At 40.4% G+C, this 22,712-nt stretch overlaps 1 protein-coding gene and 1 non-coding gene across 3 annotated transcripts in view; both read right to left on the reverse strand.

The window, feature by feature from the left end:
* GNPTAB (N-acetylglucosamine-1-phosphate transferase subunits alpha and beta) overlaps positions 1-22,712 on the reverse strand; it is an 87,636-nt gene that overhangs the window by 11,821 nt on the left and 53,103 nt on the right. For both annotated transcript variants that reach the window (XM_074007621.1, XM_005572019.5), the window contains 11 exons: positions 15,691-15,852; positions 15,101-15,280; positions 14,716-14,886; positions 12,381-12,504; positions 10,402-10,605; positions 8,509-9,611; positions 5,946-6,145; positions 5,509-5,728; positions 4,422-4,535; positions 2,332-2,417; positions 1,972-2,070 (listed from right to left, as the gene is read on the reverse strand). In XM_074007621.1, coding sequence (XP_073863722.1) covers positions 1,972-2,070; positions 2,332-2,417; positions 4,422-4,535; positions 5,509-5,728; positions 5,946-6,145; positions 8,509-9,611; positions 10,402-10,605; positions 12,381-12,504; positions 14,716-14,886; positions 15,101-15,280; positions 15,691-15,852 — 2,663 coding nt within the window. The remainder of the gene's footprint in view (positions 1-1,971; positions 2,071-2,331; positions 2,418-4,421; positions 4,536-5,508; positions 5,729-5,945; positions 6,146-8,508; positions 9,612-10,401; positions 10,606-12,380; positions 12,505-14,715; positions 14,887-15,100; positions 15,281-15,690; positions 15,853-22,712) is intronic.
* Positions 9,714-9,817, reverse strand: LOC123567752 (U6 spliceosomal RNA). Its single transcript, XR_006690856.1, has one exon. It is a non-coding gene; the product is annotated as a U6 spliceosomal RNA (small nuclear RNA).

Genomic DNA, 22,712 nt, shown 5'->3' on the forward strand with positions numbered 1-22,712 from the left:
TGTCTTCCTTCTGAAGAAGGATTCGATCAGGATTCAATCTTTCTGAAGAAGGAAGACAAGTGACAGGTATGTGCGAGCTCACTAATCTTTCTCTAAACCTGGAGACTGCTTTAAATTAAAGGATACGAAAGAGCTATGTCAACCTAATATAATATATGAGCCTTGGCTGTATCTTGGATTTAAAAACAAACAAAAGAGGCAGACAACAGCTATCAAGGGCATTTGGAGGCAACTGGGGAAATGTGAAGACAGGCTATTAGATGGTATTATTTAATCAATGGTAAAGTTCTTGAATGTGTTAATGGTCTGTGGCCTGATGATGAAGCCAACACAAGCAGAGCTAAGAAAATCAAAGAAAAACAAAGCCTGGATATTGTCTATCCCAGACTCCTTGTTAACGGGATAAACATGTCCTTCGAGCTGAAGTCAGTCTGAAGTCTAGTTTTCCACACCTGACTTAAAATAAGCCTTCATTAAAGTAAAACAAAACAACATAAACAAGAGTTAATGATAAAATCTGTTCAGTTACACAAATAGCAGCTGGGCCTGGCAAACTGTGGAAAAAGCCTGGCTTGCCATGTGTCTTTCTACTAAACTCCTGTCCCTCTAAGTACCATGAAAATGTCTATGAATACTCTAACCCAGTAACTTTCAAATTGGCACAAAGACCTAAAAGTATTGGCTACAACTAAAAACTGCAAATTCTCACATTATTACTACTCATGAATGAGACAGCTCATCAAGAAAATAGGGGGAAGTCTGTACTCCCATCAAAATTGGTTCTTAAAAGCTAAAGTTATTTTAAGAAATTGAAACAGTACACTTCAAGTGCAGGGAACAGCATATGCAAAGAGGGCTGTATGCTGGCTAATTATTATTGTACCTTATGGTTTGGTTGGCTTGTGGGAAACATTTTGTAAAAAATCAAGCATATTACTGGATTACTGAAGACACTAAATGGGTGTTAAAGATATTTTTACTTTTTTGAAAATTCCAATTTCTTTCTCCTCCAAACGAGAACAGGATTTGTAGAAAAAATATAACGGCTTTAAAATGCCTATAAGGTTCACATCTTTGATCATTTGTAATTAGAATCCTAATTTCAGCGAGGTAAAACTGAAGACCTCCTAATGCATTTAAAAGACTCAGAAATTAAAAATACTCAATTTTAGCTGGGTGCAGCAGCTCATGCCTGTGGTTCCAGCTACTCAGGAGGCTGAGGTGGGAGGATTGCTCGAGCCCAGGAGTTGGAGGCTACAGTGAGCCGTGTTTGCATTACTGCACTCCAGCTTGGGCAACAGAGTGAGATCCTATCTCAAAAATATGTAGTTTATATGCCAGTGTCTTTATTTTCCAAAGAAGTTGATGAAACACCTATTTCCCACTAAAGTTAAAAACTCAAAAATGCATATTTTTAGCACATTTTATCAAACCTGCTAAAGTAACAGTTAAGGGGCTGGTAAAGAAATTGTTAAGGCTTAGGTAAACCTGAAAATTTATTCATCCCCAAAGGATGGCTGGAGTATACTGGATTAATGTTCCCATTTATGGTAGCATTCCGTTTTCCTCAAAAGCTAATCTGAACTTTACTTTGAATTGCTAAGATAAATCTAACCACCTAAACAACTGTTCTGGAAGCACCTTTTTAGAAATGCCACAATTCTAAAAAGGCATTTCTAGAATGTCCCAGCTGCCTGGCCTCACCTCCCCACAATGAGATCTGCCCCAGCTCTCCCTGAACAGCTTGTTATTAACAGAACCCAGTTCTTAGAAGTTCAGGCTCATCCCTTTGCATGGGGGACCCCACCTCAACTTGCAACTCCTATCTCTCACTCAATCCCCAACACTGCCTCCACTGTTCGGCCTTTTGGTATGTTCCATACAGAAATAAGCTACTCCCTTCTCTCCAGTCCTGCTGCCTTTTATTCAGGTTTATTTGCATAATTAAAAATTATATATAAAAATCAATACCTAGGGTTTTTTCTTATGTCATCCAACTGGCCAACCACATGAGAAACGTTGGTACGAATCATTTTAAAAGCGATTTCTTCTTCTCCCATGATTTCAAACCTAATTATCAAACATATTTGAAGACTTTAAATAATTACATGGATATAAAAAATAAAACTTCAATAGAAAATACATTTTTAAAAACTGTAGTGGACTCAACATCCACAGGAATAACTTAAACTTTTAATACTACTACAGCAAACAATCTCATATAAATTTTAGAAGAGTGCTTAACAGACAAAATATTGTAGATTTATGAAAAGGCCAGACTTTTGTAACTACTCTTATACTAAACAAAGGGAATATGTGTGTACTACTTACCTATATTTGTTTTTGTCCTTATATGCTTTGTGGATTTTGTCAGTTACTGGTTTACAGTTTGTTACTAGACTTTTAGTGACCGGTGGCTATGAGAAAACATAAGTAGATCAGGTATCACATCAGAGCTGAAAGTAGGGCAATTTAGTCCTAAGTTCTGATTTTTAAAACTTTGATTCTATTCTCTTCGGAAGTAAGAAAAACACCAACTGTGACTACATATACATCTTTTTCATCTTTAAGAACACATTGGCAAACAATTATTACGATTTATATAATAGAGAGTTTATAATGCATTTTTCACAAACAAACCTGAAGTACTTAATCCTACTGGATCATGCCAAAAACCCAAAAGAAACTGCTGAAGTACATAGACAAGCTGCTCCTCTGTTATTAGCCTGACTGCATACCAGCTCTACATGAGGCATCTGGTGAATTCCCAACCCACAAGTAGTCTCATAGTCTCATTCTTTTTTTTTTTTTTTTTTGGAGACGGAGTCTCACTCTATTGCCCAGGCTGGAGTGCAGTGGCGCGATCTCAGCTCACCGCAACTTCCACCTCTCGGGTTCAAGTGATTCTCCTGTCTCAGCCTCCTGAGAAGCTGGGATTACAGGAACCTGCCACCACACCCAACTCATTTTTGTATTTTTAGAAGATATGGGGTTTCACCATGTTGGCCAGGCTAGTCTCGAACTCCTGACCTCAAGTGATCCGCCTGCCTTGGCCTCCCAAAGTGGTGGGATTACAGGCATAAGCCATCATGCCCGGCTGATTTTTGTATTTTTTAGTATAGATGGGGTTTCACCATGTTGGCCAGGCTGGTCTTGAACTCCTGCCCTCAGGTGATCCACCCACCTGGGCCTCCCAAAGTGCTGAGATTATAGGCATGTGCCACCGTGCCCAGCCCTAGTCTCATTCTTGACCTGCTGATTCCTATCTGTTAATCTCACTAGAGCAAATTCCTTTAGGGCTGATACCAGGTCTTTACTCCTCTATTTATCTCAACTTTATTAATTTAGTAATGTTAAGTCTTAGCACATTTAGAGAATTGGCTTTTAAGTGGCACATATCTATATACTAACCCATGCCATATGCTAAATTAATCTACATGTGATAGGCAATACTCATACTGTATGCTCTGATGGCTGCTATGCTGACCTCTTTCACCAATGGCTGCCACTTTTCATACTACGTCCCCTCATGAGGGAGGAGGTGTCCTATCTGCAGTCATTATTTATACATGGCTTGAAGATTTGCAAGATAGTAATTTTTTTAAATACCATTTTATTCTGATTATGAAAGCAAAATCTACTCATTATAGAAAACGTGAAAAATTCTAGTGTACAAAAAGGATATTAAAAACTACCTGTGATTTAACCTACTGTCATTTCTGTTGTCTTTTGGGGTATGTGTGTTGTATATGTACTTGCGGGATTTCTACAGTTCAAATCATACTGTCTATATCATAGTACCCATTATTTCCCCCACCTAATTATATAAGAATTTTTCCATTTATCAGTAAAAAATTAACAGAAAATATCTAATGGCTGTATTATATTCATTTCATCAATTCTACGATTTTCTTCACATTTTAACTTCTCTGAAACTAAAATGTCTCTCATAATCTACAGTCTTCCAATTATTTCAGCTAAATGATATCCCAATGTAGTTGTGTGTTAGTCACCCACTGCCCCTACTGGTAAAATGGAGTAAGTGCCAGCATTAAAGCAATTGAGCTTTGATGAATGATGACATTCCATGTGATGAATATTTTCTTGATTGTTAAACCTCAGGATTGTTCTCTCTGGCCAATGAGAACAATCTGGGGCTATTTTCTGTCACCCTCAGCGAACAGGACATCTGTTTATGGAATACAAGCAACAAATCCAAATTACGCATCTATGGGGTGAACAGGAAGATTCCAAAGCAAGCTATGAATGATTCTGGATTACCTGTGCTACTATTTTGCAACAAAGCCATATAAAACCATAGAGCCTGCTTCTAGTTCTGAAGTGCTATACAGAAATGCTGTAAATAACACTTGATAAGGATGTACTTTCTGTTGTACATAAAAGTAACCCATTCCACTTACCAGATTGGGATCATAGTAGGCTTCCTGAGTTGGTGGAATATTATTTAGCTGAGTGATATCAGCAGGCAGCATTTTTGAGCAATTTATTAGCATGTGTTCCAGACCTGTCAAATCCTAACAAAGAAAAAGAAGAAGATAAACCTGTTATGTGCATTGTAAGTAATGACTGTGGTTTTAAAAATAAAAATTAAGTGAAAGCTTCCAAACATGGTTTAAATGCTATCTTCAAAGAGAGTCTGACTACATGATTCTTAAGATAAAGGCACTCTAAGAGAAGCAGAATGAGACAATGCCAACACAAATATTTCATCTTCATCTCAAAGAACGTTCTGGCCTCTGAGATACCCATTTACACAAGGTGGTCCAAGACTCAGGAGAAATCATGCCCTGCAGCTAGATTCATCTGGGCACCTCCATTAGTTAGTTTCCTACTCCTGGGACTAGAGGATGCCATGAAGGAAGGGCCTGGCTGAGCTCTCTGGTTAGCCACATCTGAAGTCCTAGAATGGATATACCACAAGAATCTTATATGCAGGTATGGTCTGGCTCTTTTCCAGACAATCAAGATCAATCTCTACTGAAAAACCTACAAAAAGTAATTTCATAAAATACGAACCTCAAATTTGGTTATAATTCTGGCACTAAAACAGACTAGCTATGAATACCCACAGTAAATATTAAGAGTTATTTTTACTTGCAATAAATTATGTAGGGGAAAAAGAGACATGGTCAGAATTAAAATTTTCTCTTTGTTTTGAGACAGAGTCTGACTCTGTTGCCCAGCCTGGAGTACAGTGGCACGATCTTGGCTCACTGCAACCTCCACCTCCCCAGGTTGAAGCGGTTCTCCTATTTCAGCCTTCCAAGTAGCTGGAATGACAGGTGCATGCCACCATGTCTGGCTAATTTTTTGTATTTTTAGTAGAGACGGGGTTTCACTGTGTCGCCCAGGTTGGTCTTGAACTCCTGAGCTCAGCCGACTAGGCCTCCCAAAGTGCTGGGATTACAGGTGTGAGCCACCGTGCCTGACCAGAATTAAAATTCTCATTTAAAACATCAAAAAGTTTAGAATAAGACAATACGACACCTGCAAACTTAATGGCAGTTCGTGAATTCTGGTAGCCAGTGTTCGGATTTCTCTGTCAGACAAGACACCAGATTGGTCTGTATCAACTTCATCAAAGACTTGAGATATATTCAGTGGCTGAACTGCACTCATGAGATAGTAAAAATAAGAGAAGGCAAACTGCATATCCTCAGAATGGCGCACTTTGTGAAATGACGTCTTGTCAAATTCTTCAGGGAACCTGTCCAAATATAACATATTACAAACTCTGGATATTCAAAGTATGTACCGTATCTAACATTTGCAGAGATGGACTTTTTTCTTTCGCACTTAGATCATACCTTTAACATATTAGTCATCAAATATTAGAGCCATAAATTTAGTATGGTAAATATGCAAACTTCAAGTAGCCTTAGTTCTGAACACAAGCCAACAACTCAAACACGAGGAAGACTTACATATCTTGCAGCTCTTGCATAACAATCCGGTCAATCATGTGAGGCATGTGAGCGGGGACTTTCCGTGATGTGAATCCAAACTTGCTATTTAGAATTTTATTTACATATCTGAGGGAATCTGCAAACGTATCTTTCAGTTGCCTCCCAGTATTTTTGCTATCAGTGAAGTATGCCAATTGTGTCTTCAATGACTCTTCTTCCTGAAAAGAGAATTCTACATGTAACTCAGCATTATGTTTAGTGCACAAGTATACTTTGTTACAAGACATTTTATATAATGTGGTAATAACTAGTCACGAACTCTCCATTAGGAGCAAATGCAATGCATGTTAACAAGTCACTTTAAGGATCTAAACTGGATTTAGCAGGACTCAACTGGATTTCAGTGCAAGTATCACCAATATTGGTTTGAGAACAACAGCTGTATGAGGGAGATCTACGTAACAACAGTCACATATGGAGGATATTCTTCAAGGACTGGTCATTGTGAGATTTCAAAGCCAATTCAATGCAACATTTAGAAAATTTATTTACATATAAATTTGATAGTACTTTCAGTAACAAGCTAATTCTGCAGATGATATCAAATGTGCAAGTCCTTGAGTTGTAAGCACAAGGACTAGAAACAAATTTGGTTTCATCGTATAATAGTTTTAATATTATAAAATCAAAACCAGTTAAGTGGCAGAACTAAATAGGCAAAGAAAATTGGTAAAGCATTCAAATACTTTACAGAAATACTTTTGCTTCTCAAACTGATAAAAATGTAAGGAGACTGATATTAACTGGTGTTGGTTAGACTGCAGTGAAGCAAGCACTCCTGTATACTTTTTGTGGAAATATGAAGTGGTACAACATTTCAGAAAGACATATTTAAAGTTTATATCTGCTAACCTAGTAATCCTAGCCACAGAACTAAAACTCACTGAAGTGTAAGATATATGTACAAGAGTATTCACTGCAACACTATTTGTAATCACAAAACATTGGAAATAACTAACCTGCAGCTATTAAAAAGAATAATGGCATTGGCATGGGTATAAATAAATTAATAAATAATGGCATTTGCCCACATACTACAACTGCAGGGAAATACATGTAAATTTACACTATATATATATATTTCTCTCTATATAACCATACATACATATAGGTATGTTTGCATAGCTATAGAAAGATACTGGAAGAATACCCATCAAAGTATTAACAGTGATTATCTCCAGGAGGGAGACTGAAAAAGGAAGAACTTCCCTTTTTTTACTGTATTTTTTTGAATTGCTTGCAATTTTTACTACTAACCTATAATGCTTCTGTAAATTAAAAAAAAAAAAAAAAGGAAAGAAGCCAGGCATGGTGGCTCACGCCTGTAGTCCTAGCACTTTGGGAGGCCAAGACGGGCGGATCACCTGAAATCAGGAGTTCAAGACGAGCCTGGCTAACATGGTGAAACCCCGTCTCCACTAAAAATACAAAAAATTAGCTGGGCGTGCTGGCATGCGCCTGTAATCCCAGCCACTCAGGAGGCTGAGGCAGGAGAATCGCTTGAACCTAGGAGGCAGAGATTGCAGTGAGCCGAGATCACGCCATTGCACCACTCCAGCTTGGGAAAAAGAGCGAAACTCCATCTCAAAAAAAAAAAAAAAGGAAAGGAAAGACAACAGGGGAAACTGAGGAAATAAACATCGTCAAGAACACTGCAGTCCTTCATTAGATCTGTAAATGCCTCATGTGCAAGGCACAAGATACTTCCTAAAATGCTGAGGACATAGTTCCTCCTTCCCCCTCTTTTCTCCCAGTCTTACACCCACTCGTGGCTGTGTGCCTTCACTATCCAGCCTAGACTGTGTATTTTTGTCTTGGTCTGTCAACTCCCACCTCTCCTGTATGCCTTCCTAGTACTTCTAGGCAGAGCTAAGGAGTCCTCCCCTCCGGATTTTTTGCCCATATCTCAACACAAACACACCTCTTTGTTATCTCCCCACAAATTTGTCTTCTCTACTGGTCCCTGAGCTTCCATGAGCAGTGGCTATGTTCCTGTCATCTTGCATTCCCCCGTGGTTAGCACCGTGAGAGCACTGAGGAGAGGTACAGATGACACCACAGCACAGTGGGGCCATGGTACAGGGGACGAGCACTCCAACTTTGAGGCTTGGCTCACACTGGTTTGCTGTTATAATGTTGGGGAAGCGAATGAACTTAATTGAACTCCAGGGTTTTTTCATCAGTAGAGCTGGAGAAATACCAGATCTGAAATGTCAAGACAAGACAACATACCACTTCCCGCTCTCCTTCCTCGAAGTATGCCCCTGGCTAAATCCCTTACTCATTCACACTTGGGCTGTTTCCTAAACTACAAAATGTGGATAACAATAATAAATACCTTCATGTGGCATTTTTTATTATTAGGGTTATTGGGCAAATTAAATGAAACCACATAAGAAAAGCATTTAGTTCCGTGGCCGGCACAAGGAAGTGCTGAATAAATGGTAGCTATAATGATATTATCACGAGATTTATTTACCCTTCCTGAGCATGAGAAAGAATGAGGCTGGATGGAACTTACATCAAGAAGATCTTGGAAATACTTTTTTTTCTCCCATGGCAAAAAGCCCAAGTAACTCTCCGTGTAATGCTGCAGCTTTCTTCCAAGTAACACTTCAGTAACGCCTATGTGATTTTTGGCATTTTCCTCCATTCTGTTGTTCTCTTTTTCTTTCCCTGTGATTTTCTTTTCTTTTGTCATCTGGCTTGCCAGTGGAACAATCAGAGATGAGAGCTTTTCTTTTGTCACATTTCCACCTACAGTTTTTTGGGTGTGAGTTTCCGATCTAAATCTTGCTGTGGTCTCCAAGTCCAGGGGTAGATTCTGACCCTGGTCATGACCATTCACTTTTACACTCACTGCAGGAAAAGTCAACCTCTGTAATCTTTCAGACACTCCTAAGCTGTTTGGCAAGATGCTTTTATGAACCTGTTTTTCCTGTGGAGTCACCAAACTGTCATTTGTTTCATCTGTTATTATAGCTTGATTTTTTACTTTAGCATGCTGTGAGTTCATCAGAAATGATCTCAGCAAGGCTGACTTGGACAAATTGTATCCTTTCAAAGTGATGTCTCCATGTTCCAGTTGCAAATCCAATTTATTGAGACTTAACTGGGCCTCTTTTGGAAGGAGTGAAATATTTACCAGGGGAATTTTCACCTCTTCCTGGGCTCTCCTGGTTGAGTTAACATCGTGTCTCCTGAACTTCGGGAAGCGTTTTTCTTTGGGAATATCCTCAAAAAGGATTTCCGCCTCCGGAAGAAGTGTTGTGGGACTAACTAAATTTTCGTAACCTTTCTGGGCCGTGGAATTCAGTTTTGGTCCCTCCCTTGTGTCCACCTCCACTGTTATCTGGATTTTGAACTCTTCGTCATTTCTATTTTGAAATGTGAGATTAAAATGTATTGTGGTGGCATTCATTCCGCTGTGCATTATGAGGTGGATGGTTTTCCACTTGTTGGCAATAGAAGCATGTCGAATTATTGGATTGTCACTATAGGCACCTTCAACTCCTCTTTTGGCTATTTCTGCAAAGCTGAAATAAGGCAGGCATTCACCTTTTGGAATAATATAGTGAGTCTGGTTTGGGAGAAGGGTCACTTTATACAATTCATGAAAATGATCTAGAGGAAAAAACAGAAACATGATTTTTTTTAAAAACTAGGCATTTTTCCTCTGTTTTCCTTTAATTCTTTGGGTCTGAGTTTTCACCTTCTTTAAAAAAAAATAATAGGGAATGCATCACAAATTTGCACGTCATCCTTGTGCAGGGGCCATACTCACGCCTAAACTGTTCTAATTTTAGTATATGTGCTGCTGAAGTAAGCACTGAGTTTTCACTTTCTAAGAGTGACTTTAATTTCAAAATAATTAGATATCCTAATACAACAGTTACTGGTACAGGGCTCATTTCACTATCTGAGGCAGTCACAATAATTACCATGAAATAGTGATCCTGACTCACTACAGAGATATGGCATGATTCTTAACAATAAATTACAATAATCAATTTCCATGTTTTTATCCATTTGAAAAAAACTTTCTGCCAAAACAAATTCCATTTATATGTTACCAACAAAATCCAGGATTTGAACCATCTTTATTTAATGAATTATTGATGGATATCAATAATTTTTTGTTTCCAAATTAAAACTTCACCACATATTTTCAGCTAAGGTAAATCTGCTTGGTCAAAACAAAACAAAACAAAACACCAGACTGCAACAATAACACTAAAGAAATAACACTCTTTAGTGATTTCTGTTGTTCTCTTACTTTTATAACAAGTCTGAATGTAAGGCTGGAAAAAGGATACACAGAGAATCATTATTGTAAATAACAAAAGCCATTCAAAACTCTACCTGTCAAGAACTTTTTATCCTCCTATTCTTGTTTGTTTGGCAGTAAACATACCTTGCCCACAGTCGCCAGCATCAAACCCACAGGACAAGACATTGCACGCTTGGTCACAGAACTTATCAGCAAGCCAGGAATTTGCACATCCCTGATTACAGTAAGAGACACTGTTTATTCCTCCACCAAACTGCCAGGGCTGTCCAACTCCAATACTCCCAGTACCTCCACCTCCTGCAATATAGCGACTCCCTCCACTGTTACCTGTAGAGCAGAGGAAGAAGAGGGAATCTTGCTGTAATTACAATTTTGAAAGGCAGTTCTGAACTGGGCGCGGTGGCTCACGCCTGTATTCTCAACACTTTGGGAGGCCAAGGCGGCTGGATCACCTGAGGTCAGGAGTTTGAGACCAGCCTGGTCAACATGGTAAACCCCATCTCTGCTAAAAACACAAAAATTAGCTGGGCGTGGTGGTGGGCACCTGTAATCCCAACTACTTGGGAGGCTGAGGCGGGAGAATTGCTCGAACCCAGGAGGTGGAGGTTGCAGTGAATCAAGATTACTCCACTGCACTCTAGCCTGGGCAACAAGATTGAAACTCCATCTCAAAAAACAAACAAAAAAGACAGTTCCTTATTTCATATTAATGTTTTCAAGGTTGATGTGTAAGTTTTAGTCAGAAAAGGTTCACCTCATTCTTTAGTAAAAGATTTCATGTACCTTAAGAAGAAAATAAACTGAAAAGGGAGTCACTTGACAGAAGTGTAATGAACAGGCCCTAGCATTTTGTAGCTATGCAACCTATAAGTACAGGCCTTACATTTGCTCAAGCGGCACGTGCTGACAGAAATGGAGGAGCACGAAAACAAAAAGAGATTATTCCAAAGACTGTGACTATCAGAACTGCCAAAAACATGTCCAAATGTGGGTATCGTGTTTGATACCCCTTGTTATCAAATGCTAATGTTCTAGTAGAGACTGACTTCTCTGGTCTACACAGATCTACTTTGCACATCTGTATTCTCTCCCCACAGTTAAAGAGCATCTGACATATCTGACTGAAATACAACTTGAAGCTTTGTTTTCTCCAATAAGCAAACATTTCCAAATCCGTTTCTTCATATGGAAATGGGGATGATAACATTTGTGTACATACTCACTCTCAGGTGACAAACAAAATTCAAGTGAATATAATGAATAATGCTGTATACATTTAATGCTTTATAATTGAAAGGCAGTAAGTAAATGTAACAAATTGCTATTATCAGTAAGTCAAAATATAAGTATGTGAGGGAGGGAGAAGAGTTGCTGAGGAAAATACTTATTTCTTTTGCAACTCTTTAGTCATTCTGTAACCTATCATAATCTGCTGCTGACGGCAACCAGCAGTGAGCTCCTATAAGAACCAGTGAGAGTGATGCTTGCTCTTGGGTTTATAGAACTAAGTATATTCCAGATTTTCATATTTTAAATAAGATGACATTTTCAAGTGTATTTTCTCTTGTTCAATGCCCTCAACAACGAATAAACTGGGCCACATGGGAGCACTAATTACCACCTCCAAAGAGTGTACTGATTACTGATATATATATACATATATATATATACACACACACACACATTCATATATATATATTTTTTTTGAGACAGGGTGTCACTCTGCCGCCCAGGTTGGAGTACAGAGGCACAATCACAGCTCACGGCAGCCTCGGACTCCTAGGCTCAAGTGATCCTCCTGCCTTAGCCTCCCAAGCACCTAGGACTACAGGTGTGCACCACCACACTTGGCTAATTTTTTTTGATAGAGATGGGGTCTTACTATGTTGCCCAGGCTGGTCTTAAACTCCTGGCCTCAAGCAATCCTCCCAGCTCAGCTTTGTAAAGCACTGGATTATAAGCTTGAGTCGCCATGTCCAGCATTACTGATTCTTTATTAATACATAAAGAATGTTTGGTTACGTCTATTGTACATGTTCAATAATGATTAAGAAGAAAATATTCCATAAAAATGAACGAACAACAGTTTAACACATCCTTACCAGAGCAATCGCCACCATCCCAATCGCAGGCTGAATTATTACAAGCCTTGTCACAATAGCCATCTTTAATCCAGGAACCGGGGCAGCCCTCAGCACAGTTTGGCACAGGCCACGTCAAATAAACCTACGATAAAACCAAAGAGAAAATAAAATGACTTCTGGCTTCTGATACATTTTATTCTTAAGATTCCCTTTATAAAAAGAAATTAAGTCTCTAGAAAGATTAAAATTTTCAAAGGGCTGAGTGTTCACACTCACAAGCGCTTTAAGTTTGCCTGTACCTATAGTTATTGTTTAGATCCTGCTGTGTTGACCATTCTTACTGAGCATATTTACTTTTTTCCATTACTCAAGGAAAGCAGACAAGGATTCAACTCATGGATTAGCCTCTCACAACATGCTTTGATAATCTACTGTGAAATAAAGTAACACCATGCCAGACTTGACTGCAAGTACCGAAGCATGTCAAAGCTGGTGGGAAGTATGCACGGTCACTGCTTTTCTGCAACAACTATCAGTAGCTCATCAGTGTATTTGTGCATAATCTTGTCTCAAGGCTGAGAGACAATATCCTCTATCTTCATGCATAAGGCCCTGTGATAAATTAATCGGCACAGCATTCTGAGCTGTGCATTCACCTGCTCTAAAAATGAGTGATGGGGAACATGGTTACTTTTTAAATTCAAAATCATTGAAAAAAAATACACTCCTCTTTAAAAATCTCTGTGCCTTTGCATATTCTGTCTAATTGGAATATCTTTTTTCACCTAAACTAACTCTTACTTGTTCTTCAAAGTACATGTCAATTCGGATGGGCATTCTTCCTATCCCATCTGATTTAAGCCTCCTATGCTCACACGCCTCAGCACCAAGGCACACCTGTCAGCAGGAAAAGCACTGCACAGTCATTGATCTTGTGTTTGTCCCCTTGTTAAGCCACAAGCTCCCCTTTTAGCCCTACAATCTGATACAGAGGAGACAGGTCAATAGGGGAACAGGAGAATGGGCCTGGTTGGGTAGCATAAACAATAACAGACAAAGTAGTTTTGTTATTAGCACTTAGTTGCAGAGTTTTATAACTTATAAGTTTACGGTGATAAGTCTCTAACTGATCACTGAACCCTTCCAACAATGCTACAAGGGTTTTTGTACTTTCCACACTATGCAGACAGAAAACACAGAAGTAGAGCCACTGCCCAAGGTCATCCTGAAGAGTTGGCCCCCAAGTCTGCACTCTTAACCACTTCTCCATCCCACCTCTCAACAAAGTTAGAGCGCAACAGGCTGCCTTAAATGAAATTTTTTTTTTTTTTTTTTTTTGAGACGGAGTCTCGCTCTGTCGCCCAGGCTGGAGTACAGTGGCCGGATCTCAGCTCACTGCAAGCTCCGCCTCCCAGGTTCACGCCATTCTCCTGCCTCAGCCTCCCGAGTAGCTGGGACTACAGGCGCCCGCCACCTCGCCCGGCTAATTTTTTTGTATTTTTTAGTAGAGATGGGGTTTCACTGTGCTAGCCAGGATGGTCTCGATCTCCTGACCTCGTGATCCGCCCGTCTCGGCCTCCCAAAGTGCTGGGATTACAGGCGTGAGCCACCGCGCCCAGCCATGAAATTTCATCTATAGCTTTCAGCACTAACTTGAGTTAACTTTCTATTTTGGCCCTTTTGCTGACATTCTAACCATGATTTTCTGTTTCACAGTGATTTTGCTTTTTCTGCTATCGTAGTAGTAGAAAATTTAGATGGTCAGGGAAAAGTGAGGATCCTGGGTGTCTAAGAATGTAGGAAAGCAAATTTCTAACTGTAGTGTTCTTCTTAATTGTTGACTTCTGAGCTTAGCACTCAAAAATGATTATTTGATCATATATACATATATATTTTTTATTTTATTTTTCAAGATCAGGTTCTCACTCTGTCACCCAAGCTGGGGTGCAGTGGTACAATCACAGCTCACTGCAGCCTCAACATTCAGGCTAAAGTAATCTTCTCATCTTGGCCAGTGAGCCCCCACTCCCCCGACTGGCCCCCAACACCCAAGTAGCTGAGACTACATGAGTATTCCACTGGGCCCAAATAATTGTTTTACTTTTTGTAAAGTAAAACAATTTACTTTTTGTAAAGTAAAACAATTATTTGTCTCCCTGTGCTTCCCAAGCTGGTCTCAAACTCCTAGGGTCAAGTGATCCACCCACCTCTGCCTCCCAAAGTACTGGGATTACAGGTGTAAGCCATCGTGCCTGGCCTGTGTGATATTTGACTATAGTAGTATGTGCACTGATTTTCTGATTTGCTAAGTGACTTCCACACTAGACATCCCCCCCTCCTCTTAGGCACTCACCTTTTGGCCTTTGGAGTGACTGTAAAAATCATCTGGCCAGACATCCTTCCCAAACATGACATCATCATTTAGGTAAATAAACTTCTGGGACAGCCCTTCGATGCGATGAATGTGACTTTCAATAGCAGGTGAACTAAAGGTAGGCAAGTGGCTCAAATTTCGAAAAACATCCTTTTAACAACAGCAAACAAAAAAAGAGAGTGAATGAGAGCTGTTTGGGTTTGGTTTAGTTTTTGAAAGGAAGGAAGGGAAGGCAATGAAGAGCTAAAGAAAGGCAGAAATGAAGGTAGAAGGGTACGGAGAATGAAATTATGGAAATCCCTGTACCACACTAAAGGAGCAGAATTAGAAACCACAGTCTCGTAATTTTTAGAAAGTCTTGTACCTGGTGTGTTACTATTGTCACTCGAGGATTGTCAAGGTTCAGCCAGGATGGAATCTGCCCGTTGGTGACAATGAAAATATTCCGAACCCATGGTGCATGCTTCTCAATAGATCGCAGTGAGTACCTCAGTTCTTCGTTATCTTCAAAACGACTGGCAGAGATGTCTTCATCCTGCTTAGACTGAGAAAAACCCTTGGCACATGAAGATGTGAAATACCCCTTAAGTCACACCTCCTCCTCTTTGTCCCTTCCTTCTGCCCCATCTGCTCTCAAGGTGCTCTGGCAGACTTTTAACAATGGAGTCTTAATTTTAAACATTACAAAAAATGCAGAAGATCAGTATATATATTTTTAAACCCAAAATTCAAACAGACAGCATTTCTCTAACACACTTTATAAAAAAGGTTATTGGATCTGATTCTAGGTCACTTCAGTTAATACCAAACCAACGGCAGTGACTGGAAAATTAGAAAAGTTCCAATCAACTCACCTCTCTGTAAGTCCCCTTTCCTCTTCTAATACAGTAACTTACACATTTTTAACATCCTAACTCTTGATTTGGGTTGTAAAAGCTTCTGTGCATCCCTTACCTGGCTGATAGCACTCAGATCCCATAATAAATATGCAGGACTTATGGTCAGTTCTTTTCCATCAATGGTCATGTTCTTCTTAGTTTGCTTGTTCAATTCTTGAAAATCCTTGGGGTTATTCAGTTTCAGAAGTGCTACACTGGCCTCTGAATACAACTGCAACTATCAAATAACAAGAGGATTACACATGAAAAGACTGAGTCTCAAGGATGAGGCACCTTCAAATTCCCAGTCTGCTCTTTAATCTTTCTTTTTTTTTTTTTGAGACGGAGTCTCGCGCTGTCACCCAGGCTAGAGTGCAGTGGCCGGATCTCAGCTCACTGCAAGCTCCGCCTCCCGGGTTCACACCATTCTCCTGCCTCAGCCTCCCGAGTAGCTGGGACTACAGGCGCCCGCCACCTCACCCGGCTAATTTTTTGTATTTTTTAGTAGAGACGGGGTTTCACCGTGTTAACCAGCATGGTCTCGATCTCCTGACCTCGTGATCCGCCCGTCTCGGCCTCCCAAAGTGCTAGGATTACAGGCTTGAGCCACCGCGCCCGGCCCTTTTCTTTTTTTTTTGAGATAGAGTCTCGCTCTGTCGCCAGGCTGGAGCACAGTGGCGTGATCTTGTCTCACCTCAACCTCCGCCTCCAGGGTTCAAACGATTCTCCTTCCTCAGCCTCCCAAGTAGCTGGGACTACAGGAATGCATCACCACGGCCAGCTGATTTTTGTATTTTTAGTAGAGACAGGGTTTCACCATGTTGGCCAGGCTGGTCTCCACCTCCTGACCTCAGGTGATCCGCCTGCCTTGGCCTCCCAAAGTGCTGGGATAACAGGCGTGAGCCACCACAACCACCCTGATCTTTAATCTTGAAATGGTAAGACAATATCAAAACACAACAAAAAGACCTACACAGACCAGATGCATTTCCCAAATGAATGTTAACAAAACAGGCATCTAAAAATAAGAAGGAGTGGTAAAGGCAGTGGCAAACTCGACACCTCAGAGCCATCTGAAAGCTGCAACCACTCAGTGGCACCAAGTGCTGCCAGTCTCCTCAGAGGCAAGAATCCCCAACTGCTGTATGAAATCTCCCCAATTTTTCAATGTTGGCTCAAATGATTTTTGACTTCTTTGCAAATATGCCTGCTGGCCAACAGTTTTGTGACTTTTCTTCTAGAATATTATCAATCTGCTTATATTGGGCTTAAAACCTGCGATGTAATTAACCTTGCTGGAATTGGTGACAAGCACATCTGCTAGTCGGGTGTCTGAACAGCTTTTGTGCCACATGCCCGGGAGGAGCATCTTCGGCAGGGCTGCCTGAAGTGCTTCCATGGGAAAACTAGCTTTCGGAGCAAAGCTTTTGGGGCAATCATAAATCTAAGAGTGAACATCACAAACATCAAGTTCTACAAACAGGCTTTGCCACCCCTACCAAAGTCCACACCACGCTTTATCTGTTGTCTGTTCTGACTCTGTATCACGCAACTTCCTACGAAGAAGCTTTCATCACTCAGGAAAAGTGGAGAGGCCTGAAAACCACAAATGTAGGATAGTAAAATCCTTCTCCTGAACTAGTGCTTCTAAAAGAGCCTATGGTTTTCTTTCTCAATCTATAAAACAGAAGCAAACACAAATTATTATGAGCTTATTCTGAGCTCTTCTGTTTGCTGCATGACTATTCTTAGCTCATTTTCTAAGCAGTTTCCTAAGCGTACGTAGTCCAAAACACCAGAGGTTAGAGTTAGAAATTTCATTTATATCTTTTCCCCTTATTACATAGGCCATTAACTCTTCTCACAGATTAGGTGCATGTGTGAGCACCTGCAGGTGCTTGTAACTGTCTTCCTGACTCATCACTTTCTTTTACCTCTTTTACTTAGTGAGTGCCTGGCATATATTTAGCACTCGCTAAGCTGGTTCTCACTGAGTCACTATCTTGCCTCGGCATATGTGCCGGGTGTTGGGAGGCAGGCCACGCAGGGGATTAGTAGTCTGCCTGGGTCCCTGTCCTCCCTCTCACAGCACCCCAAAGCATTTCTGAGGGCTCCCTGGAGAGAAAAAGTCACTATTCTAGAATAATTTATTTATTTACTTATTTTTATTTCTATTTTTTGAGATGAAGTCTCACTTTATTGCCAAGGCTGGAATACAGTGATGTGATCTCAGCTCACTGCAACCTCCATCTCCCGGGTTCAAGTGATTCTCCTGCCTCAGCCTCCCGAATAGCTGGGATTACAGGCATGCATCACCATGCCCAGCTAATTTTTTTTTGTATTTTTAGTAGAGGCAGGATTTCACCACATTGGCCAGGCTGGTCTCCTGACATACGATCCACCCGCCTTGGCCTCCCAAAGTGCTGGGATTACAGGCATGAGCCACCAGGCCTGGCCCCCATCTCCCGTTTCTCAAGGAGCATCAGTGTCTGGTTCAATCACAGCTTCGTTATCAATTTCTAGATCACTTTCCTCACTTGAAGGCTCGTCTGTGTTTATGTTTTCCTCCACCTTCTTACTACCTGTTTTTGTTTTTAATTCCTTCGTATTTTCGTCTGATTTATAATAGCTTTCTGAGTAGCACGTGGTACTTCACCCCCATGCTCTCCACACACTCCCTCAGGAAGCACATTTCCTCGGTGTGCAGACTGCTCGGATCCTGCTTATACATTTTCACGAAGTCCTGAAGCTCGTTCACTTTGCGAAGGTCCAGGGTCGGAAGGCAGTGGGCGAAGCTGAGGGGCTGCAGGCCAGTTTTGGGCCCAGGTGCTGGCTTGGCATCACCTCGAAGACGAGGTGTGTCTAGTTTAATTTCATAACTTGTATTGGCCCTTTGTTTGGTAAGAAGGTATATCACTAAAATTATTCTTTTATTAGAAGCCTTGCCTAGGGTTGGTTTCTAATTATATGGGCATAAAAGAGCAAGAAGAGGTTTTTCTACAGTAACTATACAATAATTCGGAAAGAGATGAAAATTAATGACGTTAAAGTAATATTTACATGTATGAGAAAGATTTTCTGCCACCGTAAAAAGGGTGGGGAAGTACCCTCTGAGAGCCACTAGGTGGCAGCCCAATCCTGGACATCATTATTACTTTTGTCAGCCGAGAGGAGGTAGTGGGAAGACTAGTTGTAGTTTGTGCCTAAGGTTGGAGTTCGTGGCTTGGGCAATTGTGGGCAACTGCCTCCATATATAGCATCTTACTTTAAATTATAAGTTTACATAAATTATAAGTTTCTGCAAAAAGGAACAACTTCTATGCCCACCCCCTACAGACCCACAGTGAACAACATGTGGCATGACTAAGAAATAAAGCTTTGTTGTTTTTAGCCATTGAGATTCCAGAATGTCTGTTCCAGCAGCATCATCTAGAATAACATGACTGATACACCTGGCACTTGTAGGAGTATGAGGCAAGGGCAGACAGACAGACGGAGAACTAAATGGTGGTTGAGGCCAAGGCCTGGGTAGGCTACAATGATTGAGCAACTGATGGATCAATTCGAGTCAAGGAAAGACAATACAGATGATGGTCAGGAGAAGCAGTGTTGCAGAACCCAAGAGAAAAAAATATTAATTCTGGTATATTTCTAAAGACAAAAAACAAGCATCAAAATTAAGGGACAAGAAACAAAATTAAGTGGGTTTTGTAATTAGTAGCTCAATGGAGACCAATTTCAATGGCATGACAGATATGGAAACCAGATTTCAAGTGCTTGATACTTCACAGTTAAACTTCTAGATACAATATGTACATAAGTATGTATATATTGGAAGCAAATCTAACACATTTTGTACACTGTATAACATAGGACAGGGATGATAAAACAATCCCAGAAATATTAAATTCAGTATAATTCAGTATAAATGACCAAGTCACAAGATACAAGAATTGAAAAAACAGTGTAAATAATCTTCGCTTTTAAATTCTACAAATGATTAACTATCAAGGCAAGATTAGAGTATATTAATATAAAACATATAGAACCACTTTAAAATATTGCTAATTGTGAGAATAATAAACAGTTCGTTCTACTGTTCTCAGCATTGTAGCCTATATTTAAAAATTGGCTTTAAAAACAATAGTAGTCAACAAATACAAGTAAGTTTGAATGCATGTTTTTAAGTCAACCAAAAACAATGAGTGCAAAAGAGAAAGTATCCTTTTAAGGCAGACAAAATAGTTGTATTTTAAGATAAGCCTTAGTTAAAAATCATGATATCGAACTGGTCATTTCTGAATGCCACAAAGAAAGGCTGTGTCAAGTTGTCTAAACAATCACATATCTGCAAATACTACTGGAGGATAAAGACCTGGGATGCTGCTAAACATCCTACAATACACAGGACAGTCCCCTAAGGATAGTGGCATCCAGTCTCAACTGTCTCAATGGTGCAAAGGTGGAGAAAACTTGGTCTAGAAGAAATGCAAATCCAAAATAACAACAAAGGCTTTCCTATTAGAAGTTATGTTCCCAACAACTTTGAAGTGCTTACAAATTCAGAAGGTGTAATCTACTTTCACTTTGGATTCATTTGATCTAAAATCATTAAAAATCTTTTAGGAAAAAAACCCCACATGTCTGCTAATACCAACTGAAAACCAAATTAGTGTCTTTAAGTGATTCAACAATTCAAAGCTACTAGATTTTTTTTTTTTTTTTTTTTTTGAGATGAAGTCTCACTCTGTCACCAGACTGGAATACAGTGGCGCCACCTCAGCTCGCTGCAACCTCTGCCTCCTGGGTTCAAGTGATTCTCATGCCTTAGCCTCCCAAGTAGCTGGGATTATAGGCATGTGCCACCACACCCAGCTAATTTTTGTATTTTCAGTAGAGATGGAGTTTCACCATGTTGGCCAGGATGGTATCAGTCTCCAATCAGATCAACCTCATGATCTGCCCGCCTCGGCCTCAAAGTGCTGGGATTACAGGTGTGAGCCACTGCGCCCAGCCGCTACTAGATCTTAATATGTCCTGGTGGTTTTCCAAAACTTAAATCAGTTTCAGAGTTGGTTGTTTCATCTATTGAAGCTTTTTTATTTTAGAAATAAAACAAAAAAAGAAAAAGGTACCATGCTTTAAAACAAGTGCACAAGGTGGTTTCAGAGAATTATCTAAAAGAAAGAGCTTCAGTACAAAATTATGACAATTTACTGTGACCTTAGGCCCTGACCAGAGCTTTGAGGGGGGCAGAGTCCACGCAGGACAATATGCTGTTCCCACCCTGCCTGCACAAACAACCTGTTCAGTCTTCAAGAACCCAGTTCAGCCTCTTTCTCTTTGAAAACTTCCCCCATGTCTCCGACCCACAGACCTTTCCTGTTTCCAGCTCTAAACACACACGCTGCTTCCAAAATGTGACTATAAATGCTTAAGGGCAGGGTCTACATCTCCTCCACCTTTTGCACACCCACTCAGCAACTACTATAATTGAAGGAAACTTAGCATGAGAATTCACTTGACAGCTTTGGGAAGATTTCCCACTTGCTCTAAAATATGTTTAAAAAAGAAGTGAAGAAAAACAAAAATCAAAAAATAAATGCAAAAACCCACCATGAATGAAAATGTCTACAGATACAAAATGATTTAGAGGTATCTGAAAATAAGGACTGATGATCTGATTTATCAAAAGGTGAATTATATGTCCGTCATACACAAAAATCATACAGATAGAGTACTTAATCAGATCATTGAAGACCCACCTCAAGGTATCTCAAATTAGAAAGCCTCTTATAGAGAAGACTGATTTATAAGACTACAGTCAAAAGAGTTTATGAATTCAAATCCATTACCTTACAAATGAAACTATTTTCAAGTCCCACATTTCTGCCTCAGGAAAAAAAAAACTTCAGGTTTTGTTCTAAACAGAATGACAAAGGCCTAGTTGTGTATATACAACAATGTACAAAGACACATTTCTGTGCCTAGAGTGACTCCTATGAATAATCACACTGCTGAAAATGTTTCCCTATATATCCCAAGACTGTTGCACCTGGCTCATTCCTTAAGCAGCCCCCTAAGTGCCAAGTAATCACTAAGGGTAAAAAGGTGAATAGGGCTGTACCTGTCCTGAGACAGCCGTGGCCTAGTGAGAATCTGTGGGACAGAGCTGAGCTGAGCCCTAGGTGGCTCCAGGGCCACAGGCCTTGGCAAAGGCCTCCTGGGGGAACCTGGAAGGGCAAAGTGGTTCAGTGGTTCAAGTCTTGAAGTCCAATGCCTAACAGCCCTCTCCTCTGACATGCCACATACACCGCTAATGCAACACATCCAAAACTGACCTCTGGGTCTCCTTCCAAAAGACGTTTGCTTCTGCCACTGAAGCTCTGAGTGTGGTTAATTCCATAACTTCCATCTTCACCAGAAAGGTCCACTTTCCCTTTCATTCTCCCCTTCCTTCTCCTGAATAGCTTGTAGTTCACCAATTGATACTAAGTGTCTCTCTTAGACGCTTCTGGAACCATTTCCATTGTTGGCATCCCACTGCCAAGGCACTTGCTGCATGGGAACGTCTTGCTGAGCTATGGCAGCAGCAGCTGAACTGGTTTTCCTACCACACCTTTCCCTGTTATGTTCTTTAGAAGCAGATCAGACTGTGTCCTCACCCTGCCTTCAGGAAAAAATCTAGGCTTCTTAACAGAGACGTTTCTCAACCTGTCTTTACAATCTCATCCTCACCAAAATCCCTGCCTGTGCTAGAAACCATTGCCTTGGTTCCCTGAAAATGCCATTTATGTTCAGGCCTCCAACCCTTTGGCTCAGGCTGTTCTCTCTACATAGAATGGTCTCTTCTGCTCCCTTCTCTGCTGGGAGAATGGCTGCTCTGTTTAGGGCCCAGCTAAAATGCTTCTATTATGCAAACTCTGCCTTGACCCCAAGTACACCTAAAGCCCAGATGTTCTCATGGCACTCTGTATAAACTCTTATTTGGAGCTCATCATACACACAAAAGGTGTTTTGTTTGTTTAGGAACCCAATGATAGGAAACTTCATTCTCAGAGTACTCATAACATAATCAGGAAGCAGAGCCTAAGGAAA

Source organism: Macaca fascicularis, chromosome 11 (assembly GCF_037993035.2).
Source record: "Macaca fascicularis isolate 582-1 chromosome 11, T2T-MFA8v1.1".
NCBI classification, from domain to species: domain Eukaryota; kingdom Metazoa; phylum Chordata; class Mammalia; order Primates; family Cercopithecidae; genus Macaca; species Macaca fascicularis.